At 42.2% G+C, this 20,885-nt stretch overlaps 1 protein-coding gene across 4 annotated transcripts in view; it reads right to left on the bottom strand.

Moving 5' to 3' along the window:
* FNDC3A (fibronectin type III domain containing 3A) overlaps positions 1 to 20,885 on the bottom strand; it is a 397,009-nt gene that overhangs the window by 202,860 nt on the left and 173,264 nt on the right. For 3 of the 4 annotated variants that reach the window (XM_085889158.1, XM_085889163.1, XM_085889159.1), the window contains exon 3: positions 16,464 to 16,539. In XM_085889158.1, the coding sequence (XP_085745284.1) occupies positions 16,464 to 16,539 (76 nt within the window). Of the gene's footprint in view, positions 1 to 16,463; positions 16,540 to 17,622; positions 17,753 to 20,885 lie in introns of those variants that run through there. The other variant, XM_085889161.1, reaches the window with a different exon arrangement.

Genomic DNA, 20,885 nt, shown 5'->3' with positions numbered 1-20,885 from the left:
GTCAGCCCGGGAAAATGATAGGCCCAAGGACTCGGCTTCATCATGGGAGATTCCAACAATCTTGCAGGCCTTGGTTTATGTAGCGCCAAGCTGAGCAAGATGTGAGGCATGAGTGCCAGTCCAGAGGGGGGAGCAGTACTCCATATAGTTGCAGATGAAAGCCTTGAAAGTGAATAGCATTTCAGGTATGCCAAGGAAGGATTTTGTATGACACAGGATGCCCAGTCAGCGACTGGCTTAGGATGTAGTTTGCCCTAGAAAGATCATGGCTGATAGTGAGACCCAGGAGTATGAGTGACTGAACTTCCTCAAGAGGATTTCAGAGAGAGAGAGAGAGACAGAGACAGAGACAGAGACAGAGAGAGAGACAGACAGAGAGACAGAGAGACAGAGAGACAGAGAGACAGAGAGACAGAGAGACAGAGAGACAGAGAGACAGAGAGACAGAGAGAGAGAGAGAGAGAGAGAGAGAGAGAGAGAGAGAGAGAGAGAGAGAGAGAGAGAGAGAGAGAGAGAGAGAGAGAGAGAGAGAGAGAGAGAGAGATTTGTCAGGATTGAAAGACATATTCCAAGTGTTTGACCAGCTTGTGATTTTTTTTTTTTCATGTTCTTTAGAGAGGGAAGAGGCTGCCACCTGCCTGCCTGTTTGAAGGATGTGGGATGTCATGGCAGAGGGTGGTGTCATCAGCAAATAGATAAAGGGGATTTTCCAGAGAGTCAGAGAGATTGTTGATGAAGATTAGGAATAGAGCTTGGCCCAGAACACTGCCTTGGGGCACTCCAGCCTTATCAGGCCTTAAATTCTGCACATCCATATGTATGTCATGTCACCCAATTTCAAATGTTGCTCTTCTCTTTTATGATACATGATGGATTGAGATAGCATCAAAATAACAACAAGGATTTTCCGAGGGATTCTAAATGTTATAGTGAGTTCTGAGAGAGCAGAACAAGAACGGCAATGGTAAAATATGCCTGAATCGAAAGTAAAAACAAAACCTGATGCCAAGTTTGTACAACCAGAAGAAGAGAGCTATCGATAACCACAATGAAACGATGCTGTTTAAGTTTCTGAAACTTGGACAAGTGTCATTGGGACCTTTAAACCTCTCAAGCTGAAAAAAAATCTTAAGTGATTCCATGGAAGGAAAGTTGGTCTTAATCTGTGGGATGTAAGGCTGATGTTGTTGCAGCAGAGTAGTATTGGCAAGATGGGGGCTGTAGGTTCTTGTAAAACCAGTGGCATGCAGAGAGTTGAAATGAACTGTTCTGACTTTGCATTTGGGAGTAAGAGTGACATGGAATTTACCAAAACCCACAGTCTGGGAATTTCTCAGAAATGACTGCCACGGAGCCTCCACATTGTGAAAGTTAAATGGGTACGGTTGCTTTTCGGAGTTGATATTTTGGACAGAAGTGAAACAATTGCTTAACCTCGATTTTTGCTTTGCATGCGTGGGATAATGATGGAGAACTCAAAACTACAAGTCCATGGACAAGTTTTCTGCACAGACTGATCTTCTGCAAATAAGGTTGCTGAATGAAGAAAAACGCAGACCAACTTCTTTGTCGGTTACTTGATCCCTTTATGCGTTCCAACCCGGAATAATGCGTTGCCAAGGTTTTGCCTTCAATTGGAAACTCGGATCACACAACTGTTTCTGTGCATCTCTCACATTCTTCACCCACAACTATATTCCATCCTTTTCACCGTTCTGCTTTTCAGTTTGGGAAGGCTCATTGGGACAGATTTCGTTTTTTTTTTTCTGGCTAATGTGCCATGCTTTCAGACTGGGTCCAGATTTGGCTGTTGAGGAAATATCCCAATGGAATCCCATTGACATTGAGAATTATATTCCTTCACATACCTTCAGATAAAGGCTCATTCTCAACCCTGGTTCAGGCCTGCTTGGGAGACAGCAATTGCACATCAAAGCCATTTTTTCAAGCAGTACCATTTACTGGGGGCCTTTGATTCAAAGTGCCTATTTCATGAAGCTAGTAATCGCTGCAAGAGAGTTTTGGAGGATGCCAAACAGCATCATGCAGACTTTGTTGCTGGTTCTATTGTGACTCAGCATCTTGGCTCCAGAGACTTCTGGTGGATTTCTAACAGTGTTCTTAACCGTAACAGGACCTCTATACCTACTCTCGTTCTTGGTCCTGAGGTTCTTACCTCCCCTTTGGAGAGGGCTAATCTTTTTGCAGAGCAATTTGCCTCCAATTCCTCACAACGATGATGGACATTCCCTACCTGTTGTTCCATCTCACACAGATAAGGTTATTCCTGTCTCCCTTATCAATCCCAAGAATGTTGCCAGAATTATTCAGTCTTTGCATGCCTCAAAAGCTACTGGTCCTGTTGGGATTCCTGTAGTTGTATTGCAAAGATGCTGCGCTGAACTTGCACCAATTAATGCCAAGCTATACAACATGCGATTGGCCGATTAAGTGTTTCCCTCATCATGGAAAGTGACTTCTATTGTCCTGACTTTTAAAGGCGCTGTCACACCTTGACGTTTTAGCCAGCAATGGCAACGTATAAAAATGGATGTAAAACGTTGGCGTACGGTGACGTTTTGTTTTTTTAAAAAGTTTTTGTCGTATTCATAACATGTTGGTCGTATGCATAACATATTAGTAACGGGCACAGAACGTGTCATTGTCTTATAGATAACTTATACCAACGAATGCTTAGCCTGTTGTCGGCGTTCACAACCTATGCCCAACGATGGTCTAACGTATGCATAGCGTGGCAGCGTATCGTTGACGATTACGTGAGGTTTTCTATTCATCGGCTGCAACTTCACTTTTAATAAAGGCGTGTCACTCGCCTATTGTTTTTGGACGCTGGTGCTCGGCAATTGAAATCGTTTTCATTGAACGAGTTAAATCGCTTCCACAGCACTGCAGTCACGGCACCAACAGCAGCAGGCTCAGTGCCAACCTCATGTCAGGCTCAAGCGGATCCCTGTAGAAGGTGTACTGCTTGGTTATCCTTGGACCCACTCTGGCTAGCAGCTCGTCGAACATCGCTGGGGGCATTCGCAGGAAGTTGATGAAGGATGCATGGTCCTCGTTCCAGAGTTCCACCATGAGCTGGTCATATATGCCGTAATGGCGTCGCCTCCCGATCCATGGTCTGACCCAGTTCCTTCTCCTCCGTTCACGTCTTCTTCTCCCGGCTCTATTGCCACGCAACTGGTGCAGTGTCAACTCGATGAGGTCATGTTGATGTTGGAGGACAGGTAGGTATTGTCGTCTCAGCCTTGCCGTATCCTCCATCTCTCGGAATGACATGGACATGTACTCACCACGAAGTCTAAAAAAAAAAAGACGGCTTCCTCCTGCGAAGCCCCTTTTTATATACCAATTCCCCTAATCGCTGCCAATACGCCATTATATGGTATCTGTAAGTTAGAAACGCGTTTAGTAAGTTTTATGGTCGTCCTGAAGACGTCAAATACGTCGACATACGTATTTGTGCGTAGGACATGCTTTTCAAATAATTCCCAAGCACGTTACTCATTGGTTATAAATAAGTCACAGGTACTCTAAACATTACTTTGACGTGTTTCGACGTATGAGGAACTTTCAAGTAATGTGTTGCGAAGTGTGAACAACGTTCATGTAACGTGCTTACAAAACGTTACTCGTAGGTTAGAAATAAGTTTCGGGTACGCTAAACATTACCTCGACGTGTTTCGACTTATGAGTAACTTACAAGTAACGTGTGTCGACGTGTGTCAACGATCGCATAACGTGCCTACAACTTATGGCCAGCGTAGCAGAACGTGTGAGTCATACGCCAGCATACGTCGTAAAATTTCAAGCATGCAAAAATTTGAGGACAACCCAAAAGTACAACGTTTGAAGCCAGCGTACTACGACGTATGGCAGCGTGCTTCAGCGTGCTCTTAACGTATACAAAACATACCCATCACGTATTCGACGTGTGCCAGCGTTTTAGACAAATTTTTCATGAATCGGCATACGCTGGCTAAATCGTCAAGGTGTGACAGCGGCTTAAGGGAGTCAGTGAGCGTTCTCTAGCTCCTAATTTCCATCCGATTAGTCTTCTTCCTGTGATTTGTAAGATATTTAAATGCTTCATCAATCATAAGCTTCTTTGGCACCTTGAGGACAATGAACTTCTTATTGACTGATAATATGGCTTTTGCCTTTCCAGGTCGACTGGCGACTTACTCTCCCTAATTACCAATCATTTTAACAGGGCCTTCAATTTCATGGGTGAGACCAGTTTAGTTGCTTTGGATATGTCAAAGGTCTTTGATAAGATGTGGCATAAGGGCAAGCTTCAGTCGTATGGTGTGTCAGGTGAAATGTTGTCCATAATTTCTGCTTTCCTTTCTAACCAAAAGTTGAAGGTGGTCCTTGATGGTCATTCATCCCCCATTTGCTCTGTAAATTCTGATGTTCCTCAGTGTTCTGTTCCTCGTCCTATTATTTTTCTGGTATACAGTCAACCCCCGCTTCATCGCGGTTCACCTATCGCGCCCCCGGTTCATCGCGGGTTTTAATATATAAAAAATAAATTATTTGAGCAATAAATTATAACGCGTGGCGCTCGAAAGTATCTTCATAATAAAAGAAACAAAAATTTTTTTGTATGTTTGTCGACACAACACACGAGACAGACAGAGAGCGCGCTATTCATTTCTCCTTGGCGCTGATTGGCTGCTGCCCACGGGGCGCACTCTCGCTGTCTTGAGTGTTTCGCTTGTGAACGACACATTTTCTACGTTTTTTTCTCTAAGCCCTACGATGCCGCCGAAAGTAAAAACGTTTGCCGCGGTTGGGCGCCATTACGGTTTGAATGAATCGACCATACGCTACATCAAGAAGCACGAAGCCAACATCAGCGCTTTACATACGCAACGCCCTGCAGCACCTCGTGGAGGCCATGGATTCCAACGACAATTTTTCTCTGAGGGCGTATTGGCGTGATTTCACGATAGCAACGTGTCTCCAAATAATTCAGAAGGCTCTCCAAGAAATGAAAAAAGAAACCTTAAACGCCTGTTGGAAGAAGCTGTGGCCAGAATGCGTCCACGAATACACGTTTCTCCAGACGAAATTCACCATTCGGCAATCGATAAGGCGGTCAAGCTGGCGAAGATACTAGGAGGAGAAGGATTCAACGACATGACGCACGACGAAGTGAATAACCTCATCGAAACCAACTCTGACCCATTAACGGACGAGGATTTGGCTGAGCTTACGAAGTCTGCATGCGAGGAGGAGGAGGAGGAACAATCTGATCCATCGCAGGAGCACGACGACGAAGACCTCTCACTTGAACGCTTGGCAACAATGGCGAAAACTCTCCTCACCACCATGAAGAAACAACGCCAGCAACTGCCCATCACAATGTTTTTGCAATGTTACTGAGTTTACAGTAAGCATTTTTATGCTTCAAATGTTTTCTTTATGTGTTTAATTGAGATTAAAATGTGTTTAAAACGTGTTTTGTGGAGGCGTCCATTCATCACGGATTTTCACTTACCGCGGGAGGGTTTGGAACGTAACCCCCGCGAGAAACGGGGGATTACTGTATATCAATTTGACTTGGCTGATAATGTTTCATCCCAGCTTGCCATGCATGCTGATGATTTTCCACACTCTAATGTTTATATAGTGAGCGGTGTGCCTCACTAAACAATGATTTGGAGAATGTGTTGAAATGGGGTTTCAATTGGCTGGTAACCTTCAATATCAAGAAGACTAAATTGCTGTCCCTGTCTCGATCTAGAGACAGATCTTTTCCTCCTGTGCACATGGGTCATTTTATCTTGCAGGAAGCATCAGTCCTGTGCCTACCTGGTCATGATATCTCCCCTAATCTCAGCTGGAAGAAGTATATATCAGGGATGCAGCGAGTGCTTCTATGCGAGTTGGTTGTCTCTATCGAGCCCAGAAATCTCTTCCTCCAGATGCTATCCTCCATTTGTACAACACAACTATACACCCCCTTATGGAGTACTGTTGCCACATTTGGGCTGGAGCACAAGCCTGTCATCTGTCCTATTAGAAAGGCTCCAGAAGTGTGTCATCAATCTGGTTGGAGTAGAGCTCGACTCATTCCTACATGCACTTTCACATTGTGTGTGTGTGTGTGTGTATGTGTGTGTGTGTGTGTGTGTGTGTGTGTGTGTGTGTGTGTGTGTGTGTGTGTGTGTGTGTGTGTGTGTGTGTGTGTGTGTGTGTGTGTGTGTGTGTGTGTGTGTGTGTATGTGTGTGTGTTGCTACTCTAAATTAGTTTTACATATATTTTCATGGTAATTGCTCTGCTGCTCTTTCTAACTTGGTACCTTCTTGTCTGGGTCTTTGGTTGGGAGACTTGTCTTACCACCGCTTCACACCTATACTTACACACTCTGACCATACCAAGGTGTAGAACGAAGAGCTATGCAAGTAGCTTTTTTCCACGTGCTGCATCAATTTGGAATTATTTGCCGGTCACATTCTTCCCCACATCTTACAATCCATTTTCTTTGAAGAATAATATAAATTACTACCTATTTCATCTTTGATCGTTCCTCGTTTCTTATTTTTCTCATCTTTTGTAGTTTTACACATTTAGTGACTCTCAGCCTTGCTTAGGGCAAATATCAGTAAATAAATAAAAACTCGGCATAATGTCGATCAATGCAAGTCAGAAATGCTTGCCCTTTCTCAGGGCTTTTGGTAGCAGAAGTGAAAATGTTGCTGATTTTTAGTAGCATAATCATTTTCAAAACAAACAACTGATGATTATTCCATCACTCGCCTAATTTTGTTCGAGCAGCTTTCCATTTCTTTGCCACTTTGATTATGGATCATATCTTTATATTGTATGCATAAAGTAGAGTGCAAGAAGATGCTAAACAGATAAATGAACTACTACTCTCCACTATGACCTGGCACCACAGCATCACATCTCTTTCTTCTGGATTCTGTGAATTATGAAGCTTTCAACATTATTGGAATCTCCTACAATGACATCAAAACACAAGGTTAGATGCTCTCACATTGGAGACAGGTCTGTGACCTCAGTGTTATACCGCCTCTCCCGTCGAGCTCCTTTTTCTCTCTCAGTCTTCCGACCCTCTCCAGGTCCTCCAGGATGCATGCATTCTTCCAGCAACCCCGTCCTAGTGAAACTCCCAAAACTTCTGGTTTTCCACCCACCTTCCACTCCTCTGTTCCTTTTTTCCATTTACGTAACAGCTTTTCAGAGATGGTTCAATCATATTCTTCTCTCCAGGACTTCAAGCAAACAGTGCACCATCCAATCATGTCCCCCCCCCTCTTCATTACCCATAATCTTTTCTACCCTCATTAACACCATCTCTCCAAACCCTCTTACTTACAGGTTACTATGTTTATTCCCTTCCTTCCCACTGTCCCACTGTCTCCTCATTGCTCATCAAATAAAAACAGCAATTTAAAAGAATAATAAACAGAAGTAGGGGAGGCTAATAAAGAGTAGAGTATTGAGATGGTGAGATGAACAAGAAAATGAAGTAGGGGGAAGGAAGATGTAAGAGTTAGGGGAGTAACGGGGCATGTATGAAGCAGATGAGGAAAGCGAAGTGATGACGTTCTCTGCTGCTGTACATTCCAATGATGTTCTTTAAAATCCAAAAATGCATGAATAATGTATTTCGTACATACACATAGCAATGATCACTCTCAGCACATTCATATTGGGATATGTAGCCAGTAACTTCAATGTAACGCCACATATAAACCAACGAATATGACTATCTGAGGTTTTACTTCATGTAAATTCTCCCAAAAAGCCAGCGAGTGGTTGTCTACGTATATACATCGCGATTCTCAAGCTGTGGCTGGTTCTTCAATATTTGGTTTATTCTGATATCGAATCTCCAAAATCAAGATTTCAATACTTTGGAGCTTTAAAATATACACTGCACAAACACGATCCGAAAATTGTACATTTTGGCAGGGTACGTCACAAAGAATTAGTGTGGCTGCAGTTGGAAAGTGGTTGTTTAAATTCGAGAATTAATCACTTAAAAATGTAATAATTCACAAAGTACAATGGAACTGTCAAAATAAAGCACTAGTCTGTTCGAAGCAAAAACTTTCATACTCCCACCTGCAACCAGTTGCCTGCATTTATAGAATCATACTTTGACTTCAACAGTGGTGAAGAACTCTCTTTGTAATATGTTGCAGCAAAATGCTAACTCTGTGTGGTTTCACTCGTTTTCACTCACTGGCTGTACAAAGTAAAGTTAAGTGTGGCTCTGTGCCGACTCGAAGGTGATTCCTGATGGCGTGGGAATATTTTTGCTTTCCATGGTGCTGTGATAGATTAGACTTTATACTTCTGGAAATTGAATATATTTCAAGTATTACAGTATATTGGTTGGTCTTGTGCATTATTCCATCTGTCTGTCTGTCTGTTTGTGTATGTCAATCGCCGACAGGTCACAATTTCAAAGTGATCTTCATGAAACTTCACCACATGGTAGAGTTTGGCATAAGCAAGAAGCCTTGTTTTTGAGGTCAATAGGTCGAAAGGTCAACAACTTTGTCGAATTTCTAAAATCCTCAATTTTTATGCGATTGACTAGAAATCTGAACAGGATTTGCACATCAGATCACTGAATTCAACCACCAATTATTTTTGAGGTCAACATATGCCAAAAGGTCAACATAGGCCAAAGGTCAACAACAGGTAGAAATTCAAAAATCCTCAATTTTCATCTGATTGACTTGAAATTTAAAGAGGACTAGATGACCCGTGAACCCGTTGGATTTCCGTTGTGACAGCGGTTGATAAAAAAAATCATTTAAAAAAAAGAAAAAGATAGCTCCAGCGAATGATACCGCTGAGGTTGTTTGCATTGACCAAATAATCCCGAAGAGTATTTGACTGAATCGGGAACTGATTTTTTAACAATTTTTTTCATTGCCCGATTTGAACTAAACTTGATACTGCACGCCGCAGGAGAATGGTAAGGTGAGCTGAAAATGTTTGCGCTATCGTGTACCGTTTTGGCTGTATTTCGGGAACATACATACATACATACATACAAGATGAGAGTTTTAGTAATAGGTAGATATATATATATATATATATATATATATATATATATATATTTCAGGTCAATGTATTGAACCAGCCAATTATTTTTGAGGTCAACATATGCCAAAAGGTCAAGATAGGCCAAAGGTCAATAACTTAGGTGGAATTTCTAAAATCCTCAATTTTCATCCGATTGACTTGAAATTTGAAGAGGAGTTGCATATTTGGTCATTGAATTCAACCACCAATTATTTTAAGGTCAAATTTGTTTTATGGATTTTGCAAGTATCGTGCTATGCATGACATCTTTCTTGCTGTTTTTGTTTATTATACCAGTTTTAATTGGTTGTTATGCCGTAAATGGTCACAAGGAGTGCTGTTTGCCATATCAAATTAATTGTAATGCATGTATTATTATAGCTCACAGCAGAACTTTTCGTGTGTACTATGCATGCATGCATGTGCAGAAACATACGAGTACATACATAATATTAAATTACTCTGGTTGAGCAGAACATGAACATGCCGAACATAGTTTGGAATAACATTAAAATACGTCGTGTTGAAACAGATATTGTCCGCTTTGACCAGTGCATGGGACCTGTATTCAGCAGACAATGTTTGGCTCGACGATTTGCACATGCTGAATATTGTTTGAGGTTTTGCCAATGCCAAACTAAGTTATATTTTGTCTGTGTCGAGATTTGTTCTATTTGTATGTGCCTTACTTTGCTAGTCAAAGAGTTTGCTTCCTGGATGCATTCATGCTAGGCAACGACATCCTAGGCAACAGCAACCTAGGCAACATCAAAAAATCACATTCTGAGTTTTAACTCATCTCCCTGCCATTCAGGAGGCCAATTTAACCAGGTTTATTTCATTTTGACCAACCACATTTATTCTCATCCAGATCCATCATGTGCATTCTTACTCTTTTTCTCTGTTTCCTTATTGGTATCTATAAAAACACTCAACAATAATTCAAGCTACCCATAATGAGGAATGAATCTAAGGATTCGTATTAATACTAATGATTAACTAAATCAATCTGGTGCCCCGACAAAAACTTCATTTTATGCTGTGATGGTGGCAAACTCATCAGTGATTAACATTGTTCATTTTTAATCACTTTTATAACATGAGATGTGCAGTGGATCTGCAAATTACAGTTACAAATTCAAACCATAATTTAAAAAAAATAATGAAGTGGGATACAATGGTGCGGTTTGCTGCATGTGAAAATATTTCTCAAAGTTTTCTTGACCTTTTTTCATTTCCATGTGTCGCCCATGATACGTGACATCAAATTTACAGCAAATGATATCCCAACAAGAAAAAATGGTGTGTTGCCTGGTTTATAGAGACCAAACCAGCAACACAGATTCAACGAACCTTCACGCCAACTTACGGAGGGTAGTCACCATCGAGAAAAATGATTCCTGAGTGGCACAAAAAAGTTTACGGAGACTGCTGGTATCCTGCAGAGGAAGGGGGCAGGCCGGTCAAGCCGAAGTGGTGAGGATGTTGAACACTTTCTTGAGTCATTCGAGCACAGTCCCCACAATTTCATTCTGATTCGATTGAGGATCTTGTCAAATCTTGACAGTAAAACTTTCAGACATGTTCTTTCATTTGCAGCAAACCACATCGTTGCATCCCATGGCATTCTTTTTTATTATGGGTTTAATTTGGAACGGTAATTTGTGGACAACACTGTAATTCTGCATTGTTGTTATTTATTTTGAGAATTTTCTTTTTCTCAGATGTTTTCTATGACAGTATATCATGTAAAAGAGAAAAGATCTGAGAAAATGAAAGTTTCCCTATTTTGAGATACAGTGGGACCCGCTTAATGGAATCACTTTGGGCCGGACAAATTTGATTCTAATAAGCGGGTGATTCTAATATCCGAGTTCACCAGAGTTGTGGAGTATCAAGCGGATCAAATGTCGAGTACACATACGGAGACAAATACTGAGCATTTAGTTTGATTTATATGACACACTTGCTCAAAACAATGTAACTTACTACTGAAAATAAAACAATTACACATACAGTACATATGTACTTTTCAAAGCAAAACAACATAGGTTTGTCGATGAGCCTACTCTGTAATGAAAAAATTGTCGATTGTTGCCTGCTTTAACGAGTCTGTGGCAATGGCGGTGACCTCCTTGTCAAGTTTGCGCAGGAAGGCCATGTCACTGAACCCATGTGATAGCAAACCAAGCATGATCGTCTTAGCTGCAGATATAATTTCCTTGATGGTCGGGACAGAGATCTCCTCTTCCTCCTCTTCCTCCACTTTAGTGTCGGCGTCATAGTCTGCGTCAGTAGCAATTCCCATTTCGCGTTGGACTGCCGAAACGATGGCTTCGTCTGTGACATCATCGTTTGTGGTTTGGAGAGTGGCGTCCATGTTGACGAAGTCCTGCCATTGGTCGGGATCCATTTGAAGAGGGTTGGCTAACTCGTCGTCGTCATTGCTCTCGACGCTTTCGCCTTCGCTTGCCGCTCCGATGAAAATTCCTCCTTTGCGCCAGCAGTTCACTATGCCGGTAGTCTTCACATCATTCCATGCTGCGTCCGTAAACAGCATAGCGTCGAGGATCGTTATCTTTTTCGCCAAGTCACTCGCTGTCATTGCTCCATCCTCGTTGTCAATCTCAGTGAGCACTTTTCGTAGCATGGCACGGCGGTAATGAGCTTTGAATGAACGGATAATTCCCTGATCTAACGGTTGAAGAACAGAGGTTGTGTTCGGCGGGAGAAATGCCACAGTAATGTTCGACAGTTGAAGTGATTGGGGATGTGCCGGACAGTTGTCGATGAGAAGCAACGCTTTCTGGTCATGACGCCGAAGCTCGCGATTCCACTCATCGAGCCATTCAGTGAAGAGGAAACCTGTCATCCATGCGGAGGAATTGGCTCTGTAGCGAACTGGAATTGTTTTGAGGCCTTTGAAACACCGTGGATTCTTGCTTTTACCAATACCGAAAGGAGGACGCTTAGCACCAGTCATCGAGCAGCAAAAAAGCACCGTGATTCTTTCCTTTGGCTTTTTCCCACCGCAGTGCTGATCTCCCTTGAAGAGGAACGTTCCGTCTGGTAAGGCCCGAAAATACAACCCGGTTTCGTCAGCATTCCAGATCTCATCAGCCGTGAAGCCTTCTACGAGATCCGGAAACACGTGGTCCAGCCATTGTTGTTTCCCTCCTACGTCAGCCGCCGCTGCCTCTCCGTGAAGTTTCTTGTGGACGATTCCATGTCTTTTCTTGAACCGGTCAATCCAGCCGTTTGTCGCACTGAACTTCTTGTTGTTGAACTTTTCCGCGAACTGAGCCACTTTCTCCCGCATCAGAGGTCCAGAAAGCGGTGCTTCCTTTTCTCTAGAAGTTTGAATCCACTTGACCATTGCTGATTCGACATCGGGTGCGTTGCCGCTTCGCTTGCGTTTCTGAGAAGAAGACGAATCCACTTGACCTTTCAGAATGGCCTCTCGATCTTTCAGAATCTTGCATAGGATCGGCTGGTTAATTTCCAACTTGTCTGCAGCTTCTCGTTGGCTCATTCTGGGCAAAGCATCATAGTCCCTCAGGATTTGTGCTTTATCAATGTTTGATCGATCCGTCCGCTTTCGTTTTCTGTCCATCGTGGAAATGACGACACGCCTAGTGCTTAGACTGCAGCTGTCAGCCGTCTGCCTATCTGTGTAATGACTACCGAAATCACTGTAGTGGCATAGCGTTATTTTTAGCGTGACGTCAGCCGCCTGGTGGCAAAAGTTGGAACTGTGCGGCCAGTAGGCGCTGAACTGTCGAAGTGGATGGCCAGCAGCTGATTCTATTAAGCGGGTTTTTGATTCTAATAAACGGGAAAAATTGTGTACATTTAGATACAATGGAATCGGTCTCAACGATTTTGATTCTATAATACGGGTGATTCTATTAACCGTGATTCTATTAAGCGGGTCCCACTGTATTACTGTTATAGTTGGATTGGCTTGTCATTGTTGCCATCTGAACCTCTGGCTCATGATACAGAGAACCCAGGTTAAAATCCCAAATACCACTCGTGTTTGTCTATCAAGTATTAATGTCCTTGTAAGTCATGTAAAAGTACAATGACATTTACTAATGTCTTTCTCTTGCACGTGATATATACACTTCAACTCCTCCATGAGCCTTAGATCACTAAAAATAGGAAAATCTATTTTAAAGAATGACAGTTTGGAGCTTTGGCCTTCCTGGTTTATAAGTATTTTTGGCTTTATATATACCTCATAAACATGTTGGGCTGTGTCAAAACTTCATCAGTGGCTATTTGTTTTGTTGTTAAATCTCTTTTTAAAATAACAAAAAGGATGAAAGTTTGAGGTTTATATTCCATGCTGCATTATGATGAAAGGTCTGTGATGGATGCCTATCCAATATCCTATTGTGGCTTTCTTAGCATATTGGTTTTTGAGGGGAGTACAAATTAGAGAGCACGTTAAATGAGTGTGGTCCATCTGTTCGCATAGGTGAGAACATTTTCTGCAACAAGGGACCCGTTAGTGTGAGGTTGTCCTGTTTTATGTATGCTGGGATGGGCAGTATAGTTCATAGGCATTAGATAGGAAAGTGCAATTCATTCGCCCTCTCTTTGAACCAGGCAAGGCACCCAGGTAAGGTGAGGATGGGGAAGGACCACAAGGGATTTTGGACGTGTCTGCATCCCGCGTATGGTTTTCAAAACCTCCCTGTGATGGTTCGAGAGGCACTGCGATGCCAGCCGGCCCGTGTAATGTCACCGCGGTGGCAAATGCATATCGCATGAGTGGCGGAGCCAGCCTGGGAGGAGGAACACGAGGTCAGGTAGTCTGGAAGGCATGAGTGGTGGGTGTTGTGGGTGTGGCCATTGTGGAGTTGATAAAAAGAAAGGCTGTGCAAAGGGGCTGGGAGTCAGTTGGAGTTGGACAGAGTCAGAAGCCAGTTAGATTTTGAGGAGAAGAAAAGGCAGCAAAGCAGTGTAGTAGAGAGTTGTACACAGGCGGCCCCATCTCGCTCTCTCTCTCTCCTTATTCGCTCTGCGTGACACTTCTTTGCCTCTCTGCTGGCTGCCAGTTGTGGGCTAGTCCATGCATTTCACATGAGAGGCCTGTTTGTCTTGGAGCCTGTCCATATCCCCGTATCTTTGAAGAACCTGCCTGGCCCTTCATTGTAAGTGAAAGCGATTGGGTGCTTGTGGTGCCTTAGGTTGTTATTTTGTATTTCGTGCTTTTCGTTTTAACGTATTGTTAAGTGTGTTTATTTATTTATTTGTTTGTTCATGTCTATCTATCTGTCATCTCGGGATTCTCCGTTTGTGTTTTCCTGTGGTTTCTTTCAATAAACCTGTTATTTCTTAAGTACACACGTTGCCTGATTTTCGCCTTATCTCGCATGTTCCCAAGTCATTTTGGCCCAATTTGGTTAATCCCTGGAGATGAAATTTGTTAAATATACATTTTAAGAGACCGGCGGAATTTGGATTCCGTCAGGGGAAACCATGTTGCCCGCTCAAGTGTGATTCCCTTTAATTCGGCCATTCCTGAAGCACATTGCTTTGTTGCGGCAGGTCCGTGTTAGCATACCCGCCAACGTGATTATATCAATCACATCTACAATATAATCATAAGGCACAACTCTTACAGGCATTCTCCAACCACCCATCTACCCCTACCCAAATTCACCCCCCCCCCACACTTACTCTTCTAGCTTCCTTGAGATAATAAATGGGAATATTTCCAAACCACCTCAATTTATCTCTGTCCATATCACATAAAGAAAGAGCATAGGATGTTAAAATTAAAGGCAACCAATCTGCCATACACGAAGATGTTGTCTGAATGGGCAATTGTTCCTCTTTTGTATCAATGATAACCTGCTATGTTATGATTGAGTCTGATGGTTAAGTTGAACATAGCAGAGTAAGGGTTGGTGTTGGGGTAATGGTTTAACAGAGTACGTTATGAACAAAGCCTGAACAGGCCATGAATGTTGTTTGGTTCCAAAGGTGGCCTTTTCCAGTTTTTGCATGCCACAAGCATGATATGGACACAGCGATGTGTACGGATGAGATAAACATTTCTTTTCACAAATTTTTCTGTGTTGTCGGAACACTTCTTGTTTGTTTGCGACTGAACATTTCACATTAACAAATCTTGCAAGGAAAATTGTCTGTTCTGTGCATGCATAAGTGTGATCAAACTTAAGATGGCCAAACCTGAATCGTCGGTGGCTGATCATCTTGCAGACATGGACATTTACAAAGCCGAGCTTTGTTTTTTTCTCCATGTTCGTACCATACCTAATATATACATATGTACATGCATACGATTCTGTTTCAAGCCAAATTTTGATAAACATCAATAAACAAATAACATTTAAGACCATTCTTTTTGAGAAGTATTAAAATTCTTATCGTAAAAAAACGAATGATTGTTTACAGATAAAGTAGGCAAGAAATGTTTGTTCTCAGGTGTAAGTGGCTTATCGCAGGTCCACAATATCATTCCTCTTTCCACCGATCATCCAGCCCAGTTCCCAGACATGGTAAACTGCCAGCCTGAGTTGGTACATCCTCAACCACAGGAGAGCTGAACAAGGAATAGAAAACTTAAATGGATAGACCTGAAAATTGTAAGTCTGGTCTAGATATGATTACCGAGAGGTTCTCTGGGGAAAACAGACTAAATAGCCTTTTGAATTTTATTGTGATGCAAAGTGTAGAGTGATGTGAAGCAAACGTAGATCGACAGAGCTCCTGAGGTTTAAGAAAGAACAATTAAAAGAAGGTATAAGAGAGGTCATCGATGATCATCCTTTGAAATCACCGATCTTGCCATTAATGGCCCTCCCAAGGACAGACTAACTTGTCTATGTCCATTCATGCCATAAGACGAGCATAATCATAAACAATTCTATAAGACTGAAGGAAGAAGTGCAAATAATGAGTTTTGTTTTTTTAACCAATCCAGAGCATGCTGCTCAGAAATAAACTACATTTCTGGAATTAGTTATTTCCTTCTTACTCATTTAAGTTAACTTGTCAAGAAAGCAGTTTGATCTCTAAACACCAAAGCAAACCCATAATCTCATTTCAGGCCCGTTATTTATTAGAGAAACAATTGCACGCAATTTGAATTAAAAAAATAAATGCCTCATCTCATTTTGTAATCCGAGGGATACCACAAACAACCGCCTTCTTGCAAACATTTCTTACAATCCTGGAAAACAATATTCATTTTCCAAATCAGCTGAAGCATTTGCTTGGTGCACATTTGCATGGCCTTGTCACAACAGAGTGAGCAGCTGTATGATTAACAGATTCAACATGGATGACTGAACTTGGCCCACGTGGTCATCAGAGCATGACTTACCAGGAATGCACTGCACAGAGCCATCCTTGGACTGGATCGTGAATGTCTCGCCAACGTTGACGTGAACAACAATGACCTGGAGAGAAAAAGGTGTGAATAAGTGGAGCAACTGTTACGCTCACCCATTGGGTGTATTCAGTACTGATAAACGACCAATCTAACAATCTATGATCCGCAGACAGACCAGATGTCGTCCAGAGTCCTCCATCATACTTTTTTTAAACACACAAGTTATTTTCATTTTTGTTCTCCTATTCGAATGTCCTTGTGTCCTCGGTGTCATAAATGTGCATCATGCTCGGTGTCAAGCCAAGCTTCTTGCAGAAAGTAAATAAATATATGAAGGCCTTCAAAACAAAAAGGCATCAGGTAATCCCCAACTCTCAAGGCAAGTATGACGGGAGCATAATTGAAAACGGAGAGGAAATGCTTTTCTCATAACGAAAGCACAAATACAATCATCTAACTGTATCTCATCACTCAAACCTGTAACATCCATTAGGGGTCGTGAGATCAAAAAGTGGACTTTCCTTTTGGCTAAGCACAATAAGGTAGCCAGACATTACCAGCTGAAAAGGCGGCGTGCACAGCATTACATGGTAAAGACATAGAAGAAGGTCAAATTAATATAAAGAACAAGTGAACAGTGGAACAGACTAAGGGGGAAAAAAAAAAAAACAAAAGGCAAGAAAAGATATGGCTTTTTGTATTTCAACATCATGTGCACAGCAAATCAATAAATTTTACAAAGTGAGAGCCAGAGGTCTGTTCTTCCTCACTTTAGCAAAATAAAATAAATACAAGGCTGACATAAAAAAAAATAAGTGGAGACTTTGGCACGTGCTGAATGAATACACGGGACGGGCGTGGATGTAGGATTCATGAATGGGCACACGCGCGGCGGCGGCTGGCCATGATTCTTGGCATGCATACACGACGAGCTGAATTAACTCATGCACACTCTTCGGGCTGACAATTCTACGTGAAAGTGGAGTGATTATGCAGATCATGAAGGGTCAGGGTTCTTAAGACGATGAACAGCAGTGAAATATTTCACACGATGACAATGACAGCATGGATGATGGGAGTGAAATATGCAATGACTTGCGGTGGTGGTGGTGATGGTGGTGGCGGTGGACCTCTACAAGCGATGACTTACGGTAGCTCGCATCCTGTTTGTGAAGCTCGCGCAGAGAGCAACAGGCAAGAGCCGTCAGCACAACGGTGGCATCCGTACGATGTCCGTGAAAAGTGTGGTCAATTAGCATGCGGTGGGGACCCGGTGGAGTGGGGGTTGGGGGTGGGGTGAGGATTGGTGGCAGGGCAAGGGAGGGGTGACAGGGAACCGTGGGTGTGGGCTCGAGGTTGACGATGCACTGGGATGGAGGGAAGTGGCGGGGGGAGATGGAGGGGCAGACCGCAAAGGTGGGGAAATTAGACCGGTTCAAAACTCACGTGTGGGAGGTCGTGAGAGACGGAGGGAAAACAAAATACAGGCAGACACAGCGACAGAGAGAAACAAAGAAGAGGAGATGAGAATGACATCGTATTCATCTTCTACAGTATCAAGGAAATGAAAGGAAATGACATAAATATTGAAACCAAAAATTTTTTTTTCTCTCTTGGAAAAATACATCTTCTTACAGCAGGCGGCAGAACGTGCCTTCAAATTGCCCGCTCTGGTCAGCAATCCAGAGAACGCATTTCCAAGCTTCATGTTTGTTTGAACAACAGTAAAACCTGTTGTCCGTCCACTCGCTTTCAGGAAACCAATTTACCGGAATGGAGGCAAAATGTAAATGCAAATGGGATAAAAAAAAAAAATAAACAAAATTGGACAGCGCAGACTACTGATGCAGAATGTCAGACAAGGCAAACACAAATATCAAACTAAATTGCAACGTTTTACAATCCGAAGCAAAAGCGATTATTATAAGTATGATAATTATTTACTGCGACATTTACTTCAAAGGACCCATGTAGATGTAGGAAAATGAAGGCAGGGTGATAGCTTTGTTAAAAGGTTAAGTTGTTGCAATGAATAATCAAGTGGAGAAATAAGTTTAGTTGTGGTCACTATTTCGCTGTTTTATTTCTGTCCATGGGCTTGGCCGATCCACCCTCGTATCGTGGACGTTACATTCGCCTTAACTCCATGAGGTGAGCTCACATTTCCAATCGGGTGCTGGTATTCCAACAGCTATCATACCAAAGGTTACTATTGTTGTGGCACAGTCAAAATGTAATTAATGCCAACAGCATTCAACAGCCGTACAATACAATAATTGCCACACAGGCACACAAACGTACAAAGCGATGGACAATTGCATGCGTGAACGGTCTGCCTCCATCTCCTGCAATCCTTAGCAGCTGAGCGGTTGCTGGGGAAACGGTCAACACGTAAGAGGGATGGCAGGCCATCTGGCGGACAATTCACTGTTGCCACGGCATCCATGCTGCCGCACACCTCCCACACCCCTCCCTCCAATGCATGTTATCTTCATTGTTGCACACACACACACACACACACACACACACACACACACACACACACTCAATGTCTTCCCTCACCAACACCTTTAAGGCTCTTCACCACGCTCATCCTCTCTTCCACGCTGCACACGACTCGCACATCCTTCTCACTCTAAGCGCAGGCATTGTTACACACCTTCAAAAGGTTATTCTCTCGAAAAAAGCATGTGGTTCAAATGTTGCTCAATTCTCCACCTCTTCTCTGTAAACCCGAGATCCTTACATTTGCTGAAGTTTATCATCCTTATTCTGAGAAATAGTGTCCAACCCAGTGATGCAGTCCAACACTGGCAAGCCAAGTTCACTTCTGAATCATGAGGTCTCGCGGCAACGCTAAATCGCCACAGTACGAACCTTACCTAAAGCAAGACATCAAAAGAATCATTTGAAATGGATAGTTATCATTGAGTTAGAGATTTTTTTTATCATAACTGTTTTAACAATGCCAATCTGAAACTCTATGCCAGCTTTTATATTGAACCTGTCTCCGTTATTGGATTTCGCATCTCTCTGTTAAAAACTCAAGCCGGATTGATTTTTCAGTGGCAAGTAAGCCAGCAATGATGCAAATTGGGCGACGTGCTAATACAATGTAGGAGCGGCACAACTGCAAAATGCCTGCAAGAAAACAGATGATAAAAAGCAAATATTTCAGGCAATTGTAAGCAGGTATGATTGAGTGCCAAAATACGATGAGTGCCAAAACAGCAAAAACAAGAAAAAGAGCAATCCGAGATTGCAGACCCTCGCCAGGACTTCTTTTGAGTGGTGTATTTTTATAGGTTTCAGGGTAAATCCAATATGGCTGCCAAACCATGTGACCTATGATATCATATGTATAACCCTTTGTTCCTCATGGATAAGTGGTCATATGTGTGAAGTTTCGCATTGATCTGTTCAGCCATTTCAAAGAAGAAGATTTTTGAAGGTTTAAAAAAACAAAAAAAAAACAATTCGCCTGCCGAATCACGTGACTAAAGACATCATCAAAAATTTGTGGACCATTTTAACCCAAGATGACCCTCAAATATTTTCATACTGATCGGATGTGGCGTTCTACATATGCAATTATGACGTCATAACAAGGGCACCTATGACGTCATACAAATCACACTCATTCCCCATGAGGAGTACTTGCTATCTGTCAAGTTTCAATGTTTTCCTTCCTGCGGTTTCAGAGATACAGAGGCACAAAGTTTTTTCCAATATGGCTGCCACAGCATGTGATCTATGATGTCATAATTATCATTGAAACATTTTACATGAGTAGTCGCACCAAAGGTAAAAATTTCGTCTCAATCTGCCAAGCAGTTGCGGAGAACAACATGAAAGTTCTGTGCGGACAAACAGACAGACAAACAGACAAACAAACAGACAAACAAACAAACAGACAGACAAACAAACAGACAGACAAACAAACAGACAAACAAACAAACAGACAAACAAACAGACAGACAAACAAACAGACAGACAAACAAACAGACAGACAAACAAACAGACAGACAAACAGACACACAAACAAAGACAGACAAACAAACAAACAGACAGACAGACAAACAGACAGACGAACAAACGGACTCAAATACAATACCCTCTCCGAATCCTTCGGCGAAGGTTATAAATATTGGGCATAAATTGGCCATATGCCACGTTATTTAAATAATTATCCAATGATGGCAATTTGATGACAAACTTTTCCCGACTCGGTTGATCAATATTCGATAATCTACCAAGATGGTTTTGAACACCTTCCTCAACTGATGTTCCATTTCCCATCTAAAAGGACCATAATGTTGTAAATAAAGTTTGTCATCATGTAAAATGTCTGGATTACTAAGTGAAATGCATGGAATGTAAAACCACAATAAGTTAGCGGTTCTCCAAAACAGC

Source organism: Eptatretus burgeri, chromosome 7 (assembly GCF_056783735.1).
Source record: "Eptatretus burgeri isolate ZD-2024b chromosome 7, Ebu_testis_v1, whole genome shotgun sequence".
Lineage (NCBI taxonomy): Eukaryota > Metazoa > Chordata > Myxini > Myxiniformes > Myxinidae > Eptatretus > Eptatretus burgeri.
Note: the sequence above shows the minus strand (reverse complement) of the source record. Positions and strands in the feature narration are given on the sequence as shown.